Raw genomic sequence first — 14,823 nt, 5'->3', positions numbered from 1 at the left:
GAACCTGAGAAATGACCCTGTTTAGAAATCAAGAAACAAATTAGTAAGAAAACGTAAAAATTCAGTTGGGTGAAAAGAACTGAGAAAGCAGGAAAGCAACAAATGGAGCTATTCACACTCTAGAGCAAGACAGAAACATGGCCTTTTCTCCTTTTGTGACGCTGCAGGGAAATACTGGCCTTCCAGGGCAGGCATAGAGCCCAGTGAGGACACAGGGCTCTGCTATGGGATGGCACATTAAGCATGAGTGGGCTTGGCTGGGGAGGAATTCGGAGACAACGCGCGTGGCCCTCAGAGGAGACAGACAGGACTGTAAGAGGCACACGCTGGGGGCTAGGAATGCATTCCAACGGGCCTGTGAGGCTTGGTTTGCAACAGAGCGGTCTGAGGCTTAAACAGAGTCACAGGTCCTACATGATCTGCTCCATTTGAGGCACCACCACAGGCAGAGAGATGCAACTGACTGCTCTAACAAGGGGTTAAGAGAAGGCAGATCCAGCTACCCATACCATATGCAAGAAACCACAAATTCAGGGGTCCACCCTTCCAAAAAATTCCCCGCTATTTCTGTTGCTGTCCCCAACAAGAGATGGATTGACTCAATAAAGGAAGCCACAGCCTTCAATTTGCAAGATCTGAGCAAGGCTGTCAAAGATAGGACATTTTGGAGGACTTTCATTCATAGGGTCGCCATGAGTCGAAAGCGACTTGACGGCACTTAACACACACACACACCCTAACAAGCAAATTTCACCAGTTCCCTGTCCTGCTGCAGATATCAGACTCCCCCTTCACGCCGTTCCTGAGAGCCCCTGAGAAGCAGATCTGGGGACACTTTGGGCTGCAGTGAGAGAGGGAGGCGAAGAAGTTGTGCTCTGCTGCTGGCACCAGCAGAAGTTACACCTGGGACCCAAGCCAAGGATTCCCACCCCCACCCCCACTTAATCATTTCAAGGGAGAATGTGGCAATTTTCATATCCACAAAATAATCAGTACAAGCATCTTCCTGATGCCACACCAATACATTTTACGCAACACCTTCAAAGGCTTCCATGGGGTGATGTGTGCTTTCTAGAAAAATGTGAATTGGGAAATTTTCTGATGCTCCAAATAGAGCATCATCTGATTTAGCATGCTTATTTTTACTTATATTTAGTAAACAATTTTTTAATTGCCCTTATGTTCATTTGATATCCTTATAGCAACAAATACTGGAAGCAAAATATCTGATTACAAAAAAACCCCAAAAACACATAACCTAAATCAAGTATGGCTAAATGTAACATTCAAACAATTTCACAATCTTATGTGGAAATTATGTTTATTCGAACAATACTTGTAACATTTAAAGGTAATATATATACTTCTCTTACATTGTTTAAATTTAAGAAAAAAAGGCACTGGCGACATTAATTTTAGTACAGCCAGAGAATGATACACGATATGCCTTGGTTGTTCATTCATCTGTTTCAATGGAATTTAGCTCTCTTTTATGGAAGCCCCTGACACTTGCTGCAGGATCACTTGCATTATTTGTTAGTTCTGTAACAGACTGATGAGTACAATGTCCCTTCCAGCATTCAAGAAAAGTCATCAAACTAAGAACTTCAACTTCATTTGTTTTTATTTGACCAGCACAGCCAATTAAGCAAAACCGTCACTTGATTTTGTAAATTTGACGTTATGCATGTGTGGTTTTAACCCCTCTACTCTCACAATTTACTAATCAATAAAACATACATGCACTCGCTCACACAAAGCCTAGGTAGAATCACCTGAAGAACAGAAGAAGAGGAAGAGGAGTTAGTTTTTATACCCCGCTTTTCTCTACCATAAGGAGTCTCAAAGTGGCTTACAATCACCTTCTCCTCCTCCTTCCCCCACAACAGGCACTTTGTGAGTTAGATGAGGCTGAGAGAGTTCTGAGAGAACTGTGACTAGCCCAAAAAAGGCCACCCAGCAGGCTGCATGTGGAGGAGTGGGGAATCAAGCTTGGTTCTCCGGATAAAGAGTTTGCTGCTCATGTGGAGGAGTGGGAATCGAAACCGGCTCTCCAGATTAGAGTTCGCCGCTCTTAACCACTACTCCACGCTGGCTCTTTAATGACTCTCTGAAACTGCCAAGCTTGCCTAATATTGTTTTGGCAATGGCACCCACTCATTATTACTTCTGTGAAACAACTGAGTTTTTAGAAATGGAAATTCTGCCATGAACAAATGAAGCACTGGAAAGATTTCTGCCCTGCATCTCTGCAGGGGTCAGTTCAAATGCCACACCCATCTACAGCCAACTGGATTTCAAGATCATTCATGGAGATTAAACTGGTTCTTTAATATATGCTTCTTGTCACACAAAACAATAGCATACGTCTGTACTTACCAGACGTGCTAAAGAACAGCTTATTTCATAAAAAAAGGAGAGGTTATACAGAGCCAAGAGACCAGTCACAGCCATTCTCATGCAACATGAAGACATTATAATTCAAATGTTAGCTTGTGGCAAATGTGAGGGCATTCTCCGTGGAATACCATCCCATCACTTATATCTGCTTCTTCTTCTAATAAATTCTAATACATTAGGCTGCCTTCAGACATCCCAATAAATCTCTGTTCACGACAGGAAGAAGAGTTTGTTTTTATATGCCGACTTTCTCTACCACTTAAGGAAGAATCAAACTAGCTTACAATCACCTCCCCCTCCCCACAACAGACACTCTGTGAGGTAGGTGGGGCTGAGAGAGGGTGACTAGCCCAAGGTCACCCAGCTGGCTTCGTGGGTTGGAGTGGGGAAACAAATCCAGCTCACCAGATTAGCCTCTGCCGCTCACGTGGAAGAGAGGGGAAACAAACCTGGTTCTCCAGATCAGACTCCACCGCTCCAAACCACTGCTCTTAACCACTATACCACGCTGGCTCTCCATGGACAGCTTGTTTTTGTCCTTGGGTGCCTTGTTCCCAAACTTCCTCCTCTCCCACAGCACACAAGAGATGACTGAAAGAGTCCTGGTTTATCAGCCTTTCAATTGGCTGGAACACGTGAATGGAGGTGCCTCAGCAAACCTGATTTTTTTGCCTTCCCCCAAACAGGGATCTTTATTATTCTGATTTGCGGAGAGGAAATACACTCAAATGCCCAGGAGTCTGCATTTAGATACTGTAGCTGATTGAAGTTTGACTCATGGCTTCACATACCAGGAAGCTTTCTGCATGCTAACGTGTCAGATTAATGCACCTCCCCGCTTAACGTTGGCCTACTGTGAAATAGTGAAATCTGCACAACATCTTAGTGTTTATAAAGTAAGTTTGTAGAGGAGACCGCCTCTCCTGGTATGCCCCCCGAAGAGCGTTGCACTCTGCTGATCAAAATCTGTTTGTGGTCCCCGGCCCCAAGAGTGTGTGGATGTCCTTGACGAGAGCCAGGGCTTTCTCGGCCCTGGTTCCAGCCTGGTGGAATGCTCTGTCTAGTAACACCAGGGCCCTGTGGGATCTGAAAGAGTTCCACAGGGCCTGTAAGACAGAGCTATTCCACCAGGCCTACAACTGAGGACGGCCGCAGGTAATATAAATGATGGCCTCCCCACTCCTCCCCCCCTCTTTTATAACTATCTATTGAATTATGGGGGGATACTGACCCAACTGGAAGGCACCCTGCTCTAGCAGGTACTATGTTATACGGTGCCTTGGGTTAATGATTTTAGAATAATTTGGGATGATTTTACGATTTTAATGTATTTTTAATGTGATGTTGTTTTAATGTTGTTACCCGCTCTGAGCCTGGCCTTGGCTGGGGAGGGCGGGTTATAAATCTAAATAATAATAATAAATAATAATAATATCCTAATGTCTTCTAAACAACTGCTCTGTCACAAAATGGAACTGCTTAGTGGAAACTTAGATGGGTAGTGGAACCCTAGCCATAAAAAAACATAAGGAACAAATAAAACTTAGACTAGTAAATGTTAAAGCAAAACGTGCACGACTCACCATTTGAGCACGTAGGTACATCTGAGCCTGGCTTGCAGTCAGAGTAGGGGAGGTGCTCCCCAGTAGCATGGTCTGTTGGGTCAGACTGCTGCTGCTGCTGTTCGAGGTCTGTGAACGGCTTATTAGCTGCGCAGGTGTAGGAGAAGCAGAAAGATTAATCTAGGGAAGCAAAAATATTGCTTTTATTAACCGCCTTGACCCCACAATTTCAAAGGTGGTCACAGGCTGCTAACCTCTGCATACGTACTTGGGAGTAAGCGCCACACACAAAAAAAGTTGGGCTCACTTCAGAGTAAACCCACATAGCCATCTTCAATAGGTAAAATACCTAATAATCAGTTTAGATTTGCAAACCTGAGCTTTCCTTTCTAAAAGCTATACTTCTGGGCCATAGCTTAAATGCTTATCTGTTGATCACCCAGCCTTAGATATATTTTTTATAACCATCAACAACACATAAGATACATTTTCAAGTTTAAACAGCAAATTAAACAATCCTAAATTCTGGTACAACGCATCTTGCATTTAGCTTCGTAGATTAAAACCCAAAACTTTTATCATAAATGGACATCTCGTTTTAATTCTAGAATTTAAATATATAAAATGTTGTGCAATCTTCCAATAGGTTTGTCATCTTGAAAAATCATTAGATTTGGAATTAAAATCAAGGGGTTGGGTCCAGACCTGGTTTGCGTTTGGGATAAGGCATTTCAGCCAGTAGCCAGCCTCCTGTTCTTGAGGACTGCCTGCCCTGCAACGGCATTTTTATCTAAATGCCACTTTCCCCCAAGGAAGCTTACAATACTGAATTAAAAACATCCAAGTAGCAATAAAACCCCAACTCACCACCAACTTAATTCTATGTTAAAAATTAAAATTGTTGTTTAAGCACCTCTAAGAACACCCCCCCCCCCGGTGTGTTATGGCAAAATTGATACCCAAGTCCCTTGCAAAAGTTCAGAAGACAAGTTTAAGCATGATTTGAATATAACAAACAATGGAGTGGCATTATGGAAAATCTATTTGAAATCTTCAAGCTCATGCGCTCGGCTGCTTTCCCCTCTTGTCCACACAGTGGTCTTGGAAATTACATTCCTTACACTTGCAGCAAGCAACAGTTAACATCCAAGTCACAGACTATGGTTTATTCTCTTCCTACCAAGACATAAGAAAGGCCATGCTGGATCAGACCAAGGCCCATCAAGTCCAGCAGTCTGTTTACATGGTGACCAACCAGGTGCCTCTAGGAAGCCCACAAACAAGACAGCTGCAGCAGCATTATCCAGCCTGTGTTCCAAAGCACCTAATATAATAGGCATGCTCTTCTCATCCTGGAGAGAATAGGTATGCATCATGACTAGTATTCACCTAATATAATAGGCATGATCCGCTGATCCTGGAGAGAATAGGCATGCACAATGACTAGAATTAATTTTGACTAGTAGTCATGGATAGCCTTCTCCTCCTTGAACATGTCCACTTCCCTCTTAAAGCCTTAGAACATAAGAAAAGCCCTGCTGGATCAGACCAAGGCCCATCAAGTCCAGCAGTCTGTCCACACAGTGGCCAACCAGGTGCCTCTAGGAAGCCCACAAACAAGATGACTGCAGCAGCATTATCCTGCCTGTGTTCCAAAACACCTAATATAATTGGTATGCTCCTCTGATCCTGGAGAGAATAGGCATGCATCATGACTAGTATCCATTTTAATTAATAGCCATGAATACCCCTCTCCTCCATGAACATGTCCACAAGAGTGATTCCTAGTTTGAAAACAAGAGAATAAGCCATAGTTTTGGTATATATATAAAACCAACCATGGTTTGCCAAAAAAACAAAGTATTAATTTCCTAACCATGATGGGTGGGAGTTGTAATACCAGCCTGAGGATCCCCAAGTATCATTTCTTGATTTGCCATTTCATAAGAATCACAGTTTTAGGAGATCATCCAGAGAGGCCTCTTAAAGGCAGATACTTTTTTTTTTTAATTCAATGTTCAGATTTGGAAGGCAAACCTAGTTACAAAGCAAAGTTTCTGCTCTTCAAACTCTTGACAAGCATTTACCCAAATAATATTCTTTAATTTCAGAAACAAACATAAGTAAAAAAAAGTTTGGCTAAAAGAAAGCACCTTGTTCAGAATACTTACCGAGGTCTCTGACATGCTTGACTGCTGAGTGACACTGCCATTGGGGGATGCACACTGCCTCCCACCTGACAGGTTTGCCTAAATAGCAAGCACATCTGTCAAATGTGTCATTTACACTGCAATGAAAAGTGTTTAAATAATGTTGAATATGATAAATTGAACATCTAGGTCATTCACTAGGCAGCCCAAGACCCAAAATGGCCATGTATGAGGCCATCAGACCCCCTACCTAGGACAGTTAATCTAATTTAGCTTGTTTATACAGTAAAGTTTGTTTTATACAGTCAAGACTGGATCATGAGTTATACGTTTCTGCACAAGCAATGAAATCCATGATGCTCCAACCACACACCTTTATATTGTGTGTTCCTTCAAACAACTGGCACTCCTCCCATGACATACAACTTGACTACAATTAGGATAACTTAGGCAAGTCAAGAGCCACTGGGGCAACTGCTGACTCGCTATTCAGTTCTAACCTCCACCTGCCATTAGAATTTGTCAGACACCCACTTATTTCTCATGGGGGGATCATTTTTCTCCATGGGCTGCAGAAGACCTATAGTTCAAACTACTTCACCATTTAAAATTATAATACTATGTACTACTCAACATGTTACCATAAAGCTCCAGCCTCAACAGTCTTAGAACAGCCATTCACATCTACTACAGTGAATACTAGACCTACATGTGATGTTTGTGTTTCATAATAGTAGTTTCAATAAACATCTGAACTGGAGTATTGTTGAGGGGTGACATATTATTTCATGTTTGGTCAATATGTTTACAGCCAACATTCAAATTTAGGACTAATATACAAAATATACATATGCAATTTGCATCAGAAGGAACAAGCTTCCAAAATAAGATATGAATAATTCAAATCTTTAATGAATGGTACATGTTTCTTGATAATATTCCAATGAAAGTATTTTCTAGCACTCTCTTTTCTATTCAGTTACATGAACCAACTAAGGCTGTACTGCACTAGGTATTCCCAGTGATGTATCAAGAGTTTGGAAATGTTATAAAAAACATTGCTTTAAAAGGGTTTTTGGATACCACGGCTAAAAAATGATTGGAAGACAACTTCACAGCTAAAGGGGCCAAAGTGCAAACAGTATTTTTTATAACAGTTTCAAACTTTTAATACATCAGTGGGAATACATAAAAAGTGCGAACAGTATTTATAACATTTTCAAACTCTTAATACATCGGTTCTTGTAGGTTATCCGGGCTGTGTAACTGTGGTCTTTGTATTTTCTTTCCTGACGTTTCGCCAGCAGCTGTGGCAGGCATCTTCAGAGGAGTAACATTGAAGATCCTTCAGTGTTACTCCTCTGAAGATGCCTGCCACAGCTGCTGGTGAAGTCAGGAAAGAAAATACCACGGTTACACAGCCCGGATAACCTACAAGAACCAATGAATTCTGATCGTGAAAGCCTTCGACAATATCTTAATACATCGCTGGGAATACCTAGTGCAGTAACAGCCTTAGTGTTTGCAGGTTGCATCAGAGTATATTTATTTGTAACTATTTCTTCTGAATTCTTAGCTTTGACTGTACACAAGAACCACAATATTCTCGTCTGAAAATTCTTCTATTTAGAAGTGAAACATGGGTGTATTAATATAGAAGAATACCCAGAGCTATAAATGCAACATGAGATTGAAACTGTTGAAATAAATTACAGAACACTGACCAAAATAAGAAAACTGACTGGCATTCAATATTGACTTTGAGATATTAACTTGATTATATCCAAGCATGGGTTGAAATGGATTAGCACTGTATTTGCTGATAGGACATGCTGTACTTTCTCTTTATAAGCGATAAACCACAAGATCAGTGTGTTTGTTACCCCTTCTACTTAAGAGCAATACAGTGGTTGGTAGCCCAAGGATCTAATAGGTAGAGAAAACTGCTGCTCTTGCACTAATGAGCTCATCCTCACACTAACAGCTACAAAGCTGTGCCATAACCAGTCACCAGTCCTTGGAGTAAAAAATATATAGGCAACTACTATGTTAGGAGACAAGCACATTCCTGCAATTATGTTCGGTAGCTCTTGCAGTTTAATTCCCAAAGAGTTCTTTTTTCTGATCTGCTTCCATCTCACCTGTGGAACGCTGGCCAGGCTCTGGAACTGAGTGCTGCTCAAATGCTGCTGTTGCAAGGCCGCCGTCTGTAGCATCAGGTGCTGCTGCTGAGCGGCGTACATCTGCTGCAGGTACTGCGCCGCAGAACTAGGGGGACGATGCAAGGCCTGCTGAATAACCTGCAGACAGTGTGGTAATGTCATTAATATGGCCAAAAAAAATTAGGGATTTGTGTTAAAGTTGCCACTGTCAAAGAACTATGCCGCTTCCATAAGAACTACACTCCAACCTTGGGACAATGACTATTGGCATCCATGTTGCCGTGGGCAAAATGCTGAATGGAATATAGAAGCCACTGTCCTCCATGCACTTCTAGGACCACACCTCAGCCTCCATAGCCAAGGTCAGCCTTTGCCAGTGCTGGAAGCACAGTATTCTATACAGGACCGCAATCCATTGGTAAACATGGTAATCGTTCTGTCTCTGGAATGCAGCTTTCTGAAAATGCCACCAGAGGGAAGATTCCCCATTTTCTCCAACTGGGGAGAAAAGCAAGGTATAAATATCTAAATAAATAATCTCCCTCTTGTCCCATCATACTCCCCCCTCCAAAATTATTCAACTACACCTCAGTGTCTAGGGAGCCAGCATGGTGTAGTGGTTAAGAGTGGTGGAGTCTGATCTGGAGAACTGGGTTTGATTCCCCACTCCTCCATGTGAGCGGCAGAGGCTAATCTGGTGAACTGGATTTGTTTCCCCACTCCAACCCACGAGGCCAGCTGGGTGACCTTGGGCTAGTCACCCTCTCTCAGCCCCACCTACCTCACAGAGTGTCTTTTGTGGGGAGGGAAGGTGATTGTAAGCCGGTTTGATTCTGCCTTAAGTGGTAGAGAACGTTGGCATATAAAAACCAACTCTTCTTCTACTGTAGCCCTGCCACCTTCCTGACTGAAACTCCTCCAGGTTCCCCCTCGTTCAGAAAGTCTTCACTGCCCTCTCTCTCCTCTGCCCTAAAGGCTACCTCTCATCCAGGCCTTATTTCACAGAATCATAGAGTTGGAAGGGACCACCAGGGTCATCTAGTCCAACCTCCTGCACAATGCAGGAATTTCACAACTACCTCCCCCTCCCACACCCCCAGCGACCCCTACTCCATGCTCAGAAGATGGCCAAGATGGATCTCGTGATCTGCCTAAGGTCATAGAACCAGAATTGCTGACAGATGTCCATCTAGCCTCTGCTTAAAAACCTCCAGGGAAGGAGCACTTACCACCTACGAGGAAGCCTGTTCCACTGAGGAAACACTCTGTTAGAAAACCGCTCTACCTGTTTCTTTCCTTCCTCACTGTCTCTTTCTCCTCCCTGACTCTATCTCCTGATCCCCTAGGGCTTAATTTGCCAGAACGCAGCACAGCCAGAGCAGGGAGACTGCCTCCTCCGGACCCCTAGCAAAGCATCCACGTTGCAAGTTTCTGACGGAAATTTAATTTCTATTGATTTGCGTAGGTACCCTGCAAGATGTAGCACTTATTTATTTTAAAATGCACATGCTGCCTCTCAAGAGACCTGCTTGAGGCGGCATTTCACTTGGTGGCATTTCACTTCACCCTCCATATGTCAGTGCCTTTGCCGTCCTTTGTCTATCGGCTGTCAAAATACCTGCACAGCATGTCGATCTGCGCCACTATAGACAGATATCTGAGGCGGCTGTGTACGAGAAGGGGATGACGTAGTAGTGATGGTGGTTGTGCACGTGGAAGATACTGCTGTGCTTGGTTCATTCTCCATAGCTATGGAATAATCCCCCCACCTGGCGAGAAAGGAAAACAAGAATTGTGTTATCACAATGCTTTGAATCTGAAAACAAACACGCAAGCCAGTGGACATATGGACACATGAAGCTGCCTTATACTGAATCAGATCATTGGTCCATCAAGGTCAGTATTGTCTACTCAGACTGGCAGTGGCTCTCCAGGGTCTCAGGGTCTTTCAAATCACCTACTGCCTGACTGTTTTTAACTTGAGATACTTGGAATTGAACCTGGGACCTTCTGCATGCCAAGTAGATGCTCTACGACTGAGCTATGGCCTCTCCCCAATGTGGCTCTCAATCCGTGCAATCCTCAAGGGTGGGGCCGGAGCCGCATAGGAGCAGGTGTGACCCTTGCACTGGCGTAAGTGCCACTGTGGACCATCTGGAGTGTTACGGATGCCAGTTCAGGGTGACTTATGCCAGCCCCTGGGAATGGCACAGCGGCGCAGGCCTCCTCAGCAGGGTTGCCTCAGAGTAAAAGGTCGCGCTAGCATCCAGGGGGCATTCCTTGGGTGTTCCTGGGGGCAGAGCGGCCTTTAGGGCTGAAAACACAAGATACGCCTGCAAAACCGCGGCACATCATTGTGGAACTCTGTGGGGAGCTCCAGGGTTTTTCCTTCCCCAGAAAACCATTTTTTTCTGGCTTGCTGCGCTGGCAGTAAGCTGCTCTGGAGGTGGCATGGCGTCACCACTTCTGGCCGCCACCAAACTACCCCCCCCCTTACGAATGGGCTGCCCATGACACAGTGTATTAGATTTTGCCCTAGGAGATGTCTCGGTAACAGTATGTACATCTTGTGCTTTCACATGCTGTTCTATATTTGTAAAACAGGAACAAGAATGGGCCAAGAAGGAAACAACATCCATCTTTACCTCTGGGGAGGTCATGTCTAAGTAAATTATTTTAGAGTAGCAAAAAGGCAATTGGTCATAACAGGCAAAGGGTGAAATTGCTTTATTATCAAGGAGGGCACACATTGAAATTTAGAGCAAAAGGGGCCATTTCAGTTCCCAGTCATAAACCACATCAACCACCTTTAACCACTGTTTAGACCAGGAGTGTCCAATCTTTTGGCTTCCCTGGGCCACATTGGAAGAAGAAGAATTGTCTTGGGCCGCTCATAAAATACACTAACTGATTCATAATGTTTTAAGTAAATTTATGATTTTGTGTCGGGCCACATTCATAGCCATCCTGGGCCGCATGCGGCCCAAGGGCCACAGTTCGGACAAGCCTGGTTTAAACAGTGCAGTAAAGTAGACATCTAAGAAAGGTTTTTAAAACTGCAAGGCATTAGTATCAAGATGCATGTGTTCACCTTGCAGAAAAAAGAAAAAAATGCAAATGCTAAATGGCCGTCACCTATATCCAGGTACCTGGCAGATCAGGTACTTGGCTGTAAAGATTTTTCCAATCTGGCATACCAGTCTTTATTACTTACAAGAGATGCACAGTGACACATATATACAATGTTACTGCGGTCTTCTAGGAAGACAAGCCATTCACATCATTAATGAGAATATAAAAAATTATGGGTGATGTGGTTTTAATTCTCTTGCGGTGATTCTCAAACATAGGTAATTCACTTTCAGTCATATTATGGTCCCTCATTTAAGAAAAATGGTAGACTAATTCTAACAGCCAAATTTCCTGATATGTCTGAACTAGCTTTCCCTACTAAAAGGCATTTTCTATTGGTTGCTTTGCTTTATTTTTTAAAAAAATTAAAAGAAAAGAGACCTAGTTACACACATAGGAAAATGTTCATTCTTTATTTTCTATTAGTACTTTTAGAGGGCACAAGAGAAATATTTATGTGCATATCTGTTCACAAAAAGATGAAAGACTAGACAATTAGCCTGCATTCATTCTTCAATGCTCATCAGATAGAAAAGGCATGGAAAATTAAGTATGTGAAACCATTTAAAGAGAAATTAAGGGCTGCTTGAACATCGGATATCTGGGTTTACCACCAGGGAGCTACAACCAACCTTAGCTTTCTGACAAGGCTACCCGTGTTTTCAAATTTCCACTTCTCAACAGGTTCAAGATATAACACCAGGGGCCTTTTATTAGCTGCGCAAGACCTCTCAGAACAGATATATTTTACCACACACAGTCATCCTTTTGTAATTAATTTTATACCCATGATGGAAGCTGCAGCTGACAGCCACAGTGAACATTGGCAGCCACGTTACAGCGGTTGCACTGGCTACTTGTAAGTTTATAGGCCCAATTCTGGTGCTTACCTTCATAACATAGGCAGACAGGTGAGGGGGTGTACATGGCCGCCCCATTTCACCCCTCACAACAATCGCATAAGGCAGCTTAAACTGAAAAACAGCCACTGACCCGATGTCATTCAGTGAGGCAGAGAGTAGAGATATGAAAGTCTCCCAATCTCCAACACCTGACCTGGACAGCCCAGGCTAGCCGGATCTTGTCAGATCTCATAGAATCATAGAGTTGGAAGGGACCACCAGGGTCATCTAGTCCAACCCCCTGCACAATGCAGGAATTTCACAACTACCTCCCCCCACTCACACACAGTGACCCCTACTCCATGCCCATAAGATGGCCAAGATGCCCTCCCTCTCATCATCTGCCTAAGGTCATAGAATCAGCATTGCTGACAGATGGCCATCTAACCTCTTCTTAAAAACCTCCAGGGAAGGAGAGCTCACCACCTCCCGAGGAAGCCTGTTCCACAGAGGAACCACTCTAACTGTTAGAAAATTCTTCCTGATGTCTAGAGGGAACTCTTTTGATTTAATTTTAACCCGCTGGTTCTGGTTCTCATAAACTAATGGCCCTGATTAGTACTGGGATGGGAGCCAAGGGATACCAGGGTTGCTATGTAGAGGCAGGCAATGGCAAACCACCTCTGAACGTCTCTTGCCCTGAAAACCCTACTGGGTCACCATAAATTGGCTGCGACTTTACAGCACTTTACACACACAATCTGTCCAACACTCTTAGTCAATCTGAGACTAGGACAAATTGCGCCAGTCTGCAGCAATTGCATGACCCGCCTGTTACCTTATGAACACAATTCAAACTGACAGTGCCTCACAGCTCAATACAGCAAAGACAATCCCACATTTTCTTCACTCAGCAACCCTGTGAAGGCTAAGTCCAACACTCTTAATAAAGAGTAATTCACTTAATTACTATATCTGTTCAGTCGATCAGGCCCTGTTCAGAAGCTGCTCTTTTCTCTTGGCATTCTGAAGGGGGTGCAAACCTTACTTTTTCCAAATGGGACGGGACTTTGGCTGCCGATTTATCCACTGGTTGTAATGACTTCGTTTAAAAGCTTTTACATGCATCAAGGACTTTTTAAATGTATACTTTTTTCAAATACGCATCATCCTTTTTTTTTTTTTAAAGGAGCACATGGGGAGGAAAACAGTGTCGGAAGTGACTTAAATAAACAAACACAAGAGGCAGAACTTATACAGCTGCGGTTTCATTTATTTATACATCCACCGGGACCCAAGTCCCTTCCCCCCTCCCCAGCATGGTCAGATAAAACAGACAGTGAATGCACACCTGTTGCTATGGGGGAGAGCCTCACCTATCGGATTCCCGCCTGTCACACTTGCATGTACTTAACCGTTTGGAGGGAAAAGAAGAAGAGATGCGCAACCCACCGGGAGTAGGCAGATGCCCCCGCAGGGAGTAATGCCAGCGACAGCCACACGCCTTAAACTGGGCTGGGCTGGGCAGGGCTCAAAAAGGCGGGAGGGGGGGGAGCCTTGGCACCAGAGCAAGGCATCCGTTTACATAAACGAACGGCCGGCAGAAATTCAACAGGTGCCGCTTGCGCACAGGCGCCCGCCCCTCTCCGTTATTCTCCAGGCTAACGAAAAAAGACCGCCGCCGCTCAACTTCTGCCTGGGCCCAGCGCCTCATCCATCACCTGGCCAAGGCCAACGAGGGGGCTTTTCTGCCCGCGGGGCCTGCCGCCCTCAGGCGCCCGGCGAAAACCGCCTCCGCGCGCGCAGAGCCCTCCCGCGCCTCCGCGCCACTCACCCAACCGCCACCACAGAGGAAAACGCACCCGCTTGGCGCGCGAAGCCTCTCACGCCGCTTCCGCCATGTTCTCACCTCCCTCACAGGGAGGCAGCGCGCATGCGCCCCTCGTACAGGAGGACGGGACCGACGGCCCCTGGGGTGGTCACGCGACTCGAGGCTGGGTTCGCGTGCGTGTGGTTTGCTCTGTCGCTTCTTGCGTCGCGGGTTAGCGCCTTCTATAAATGAGGCCGCGAGCCTAGATGCGTTAATCGCTGGTGTTCATACTTTACGTTGGGAGAGGGGGCCTGGCTCAGTGGTAGAGCATCTGCTTGGCATGCAGAAGGTCCCAGGTTCTAATCCCCGGCAGCTCCAGTTAAAGGGAGTAGGCAGGTAGGTGATGGGAAAGACCTCTGCCTGAGACCCGCTGCCGGTCCGAGTAGACCAGTGGTTCCCAACCTTTTTTTGACCAGGGACCACTAGGACTTTTTTGTTCGGTGCAGGGACCCCAAGGTTCAAAATAAAAATGCCGAGAATTTGAAAATAAACTTTCATCATAACTGTTAGTTAAACATTAAACTTAGAATAATATTTGAATATATATTTTTATAATAAGAGAACTTTTAATTGAAAATATTAATTTATAATGGCTTTATAACTTTGTTTCGCGGACTTAATTTAGTTCTCGTGGACCCCTGGGGGTCCACAGACCCCTGGTTGGGAACCAGTGGAGTAGACAATAACTGACATTGGTTCTTGTAG

General features: G+C 44.4%; 1 protein-coding gene across 1 annotated transcript in view; it reads right to left on the bottom strand.

Moving 5' to 3' along the window:
* The window catches only part of PHC3 (polyhomeotic homolog 3), a 61,552-nt gene extending 47,456 nt beyond the window's left edge, over positions 1-14,096 (bottom strand). The window contains exons 1-5 of the mRNA XM_056850585.1: positions 14,083-14,096; positions 9,893-10,043; positions 8,254-8,412; positions 6,134-6,211; positions 3,984-4,142 (exon numbers count right to left, since the gene is read on the bottom strand). Coding sequence (XP_056706563.1) covers positions 3,984-4,142; positions 6,134-6,211; positions 8,254-8,412; positions 9,893-10,021 — 525 coding nt within the window. The 5' untranslated portion in view covers positions 10,022-10,043; positions 14,083-14,096. The remainder of the gene's footprint in view (positions 1-3,983; positions 4,143-6,133; positions 6,212-8,253; positions 8,413-9,892; positions 10,044-14,082) is intronic.
* Between the last annotated feature and the right edge of the window lie 727 nt (positions 14,097-14,823).

The sequence above is a fragment of the Euleptes europaea genome, chromosome 5 (genome assembly GCF_029931775.1).
Source record: "Euleptes europaea isolate rEulEur1 chromosome 5, rEulEur1.hap1, whole genome shotgun sequence".
In the NCBI taxonomy this organism is placed as follows: domain Eukaryota; kingdom Metazoa; phylum Chordata; class Lepidosauria; order Squamata; family Sphaerodactylidae; genus Euleptes; species Euleptes europaea.
This window is presented reverse-complemented; position numbering and strand designations above follow the sequence as displayed.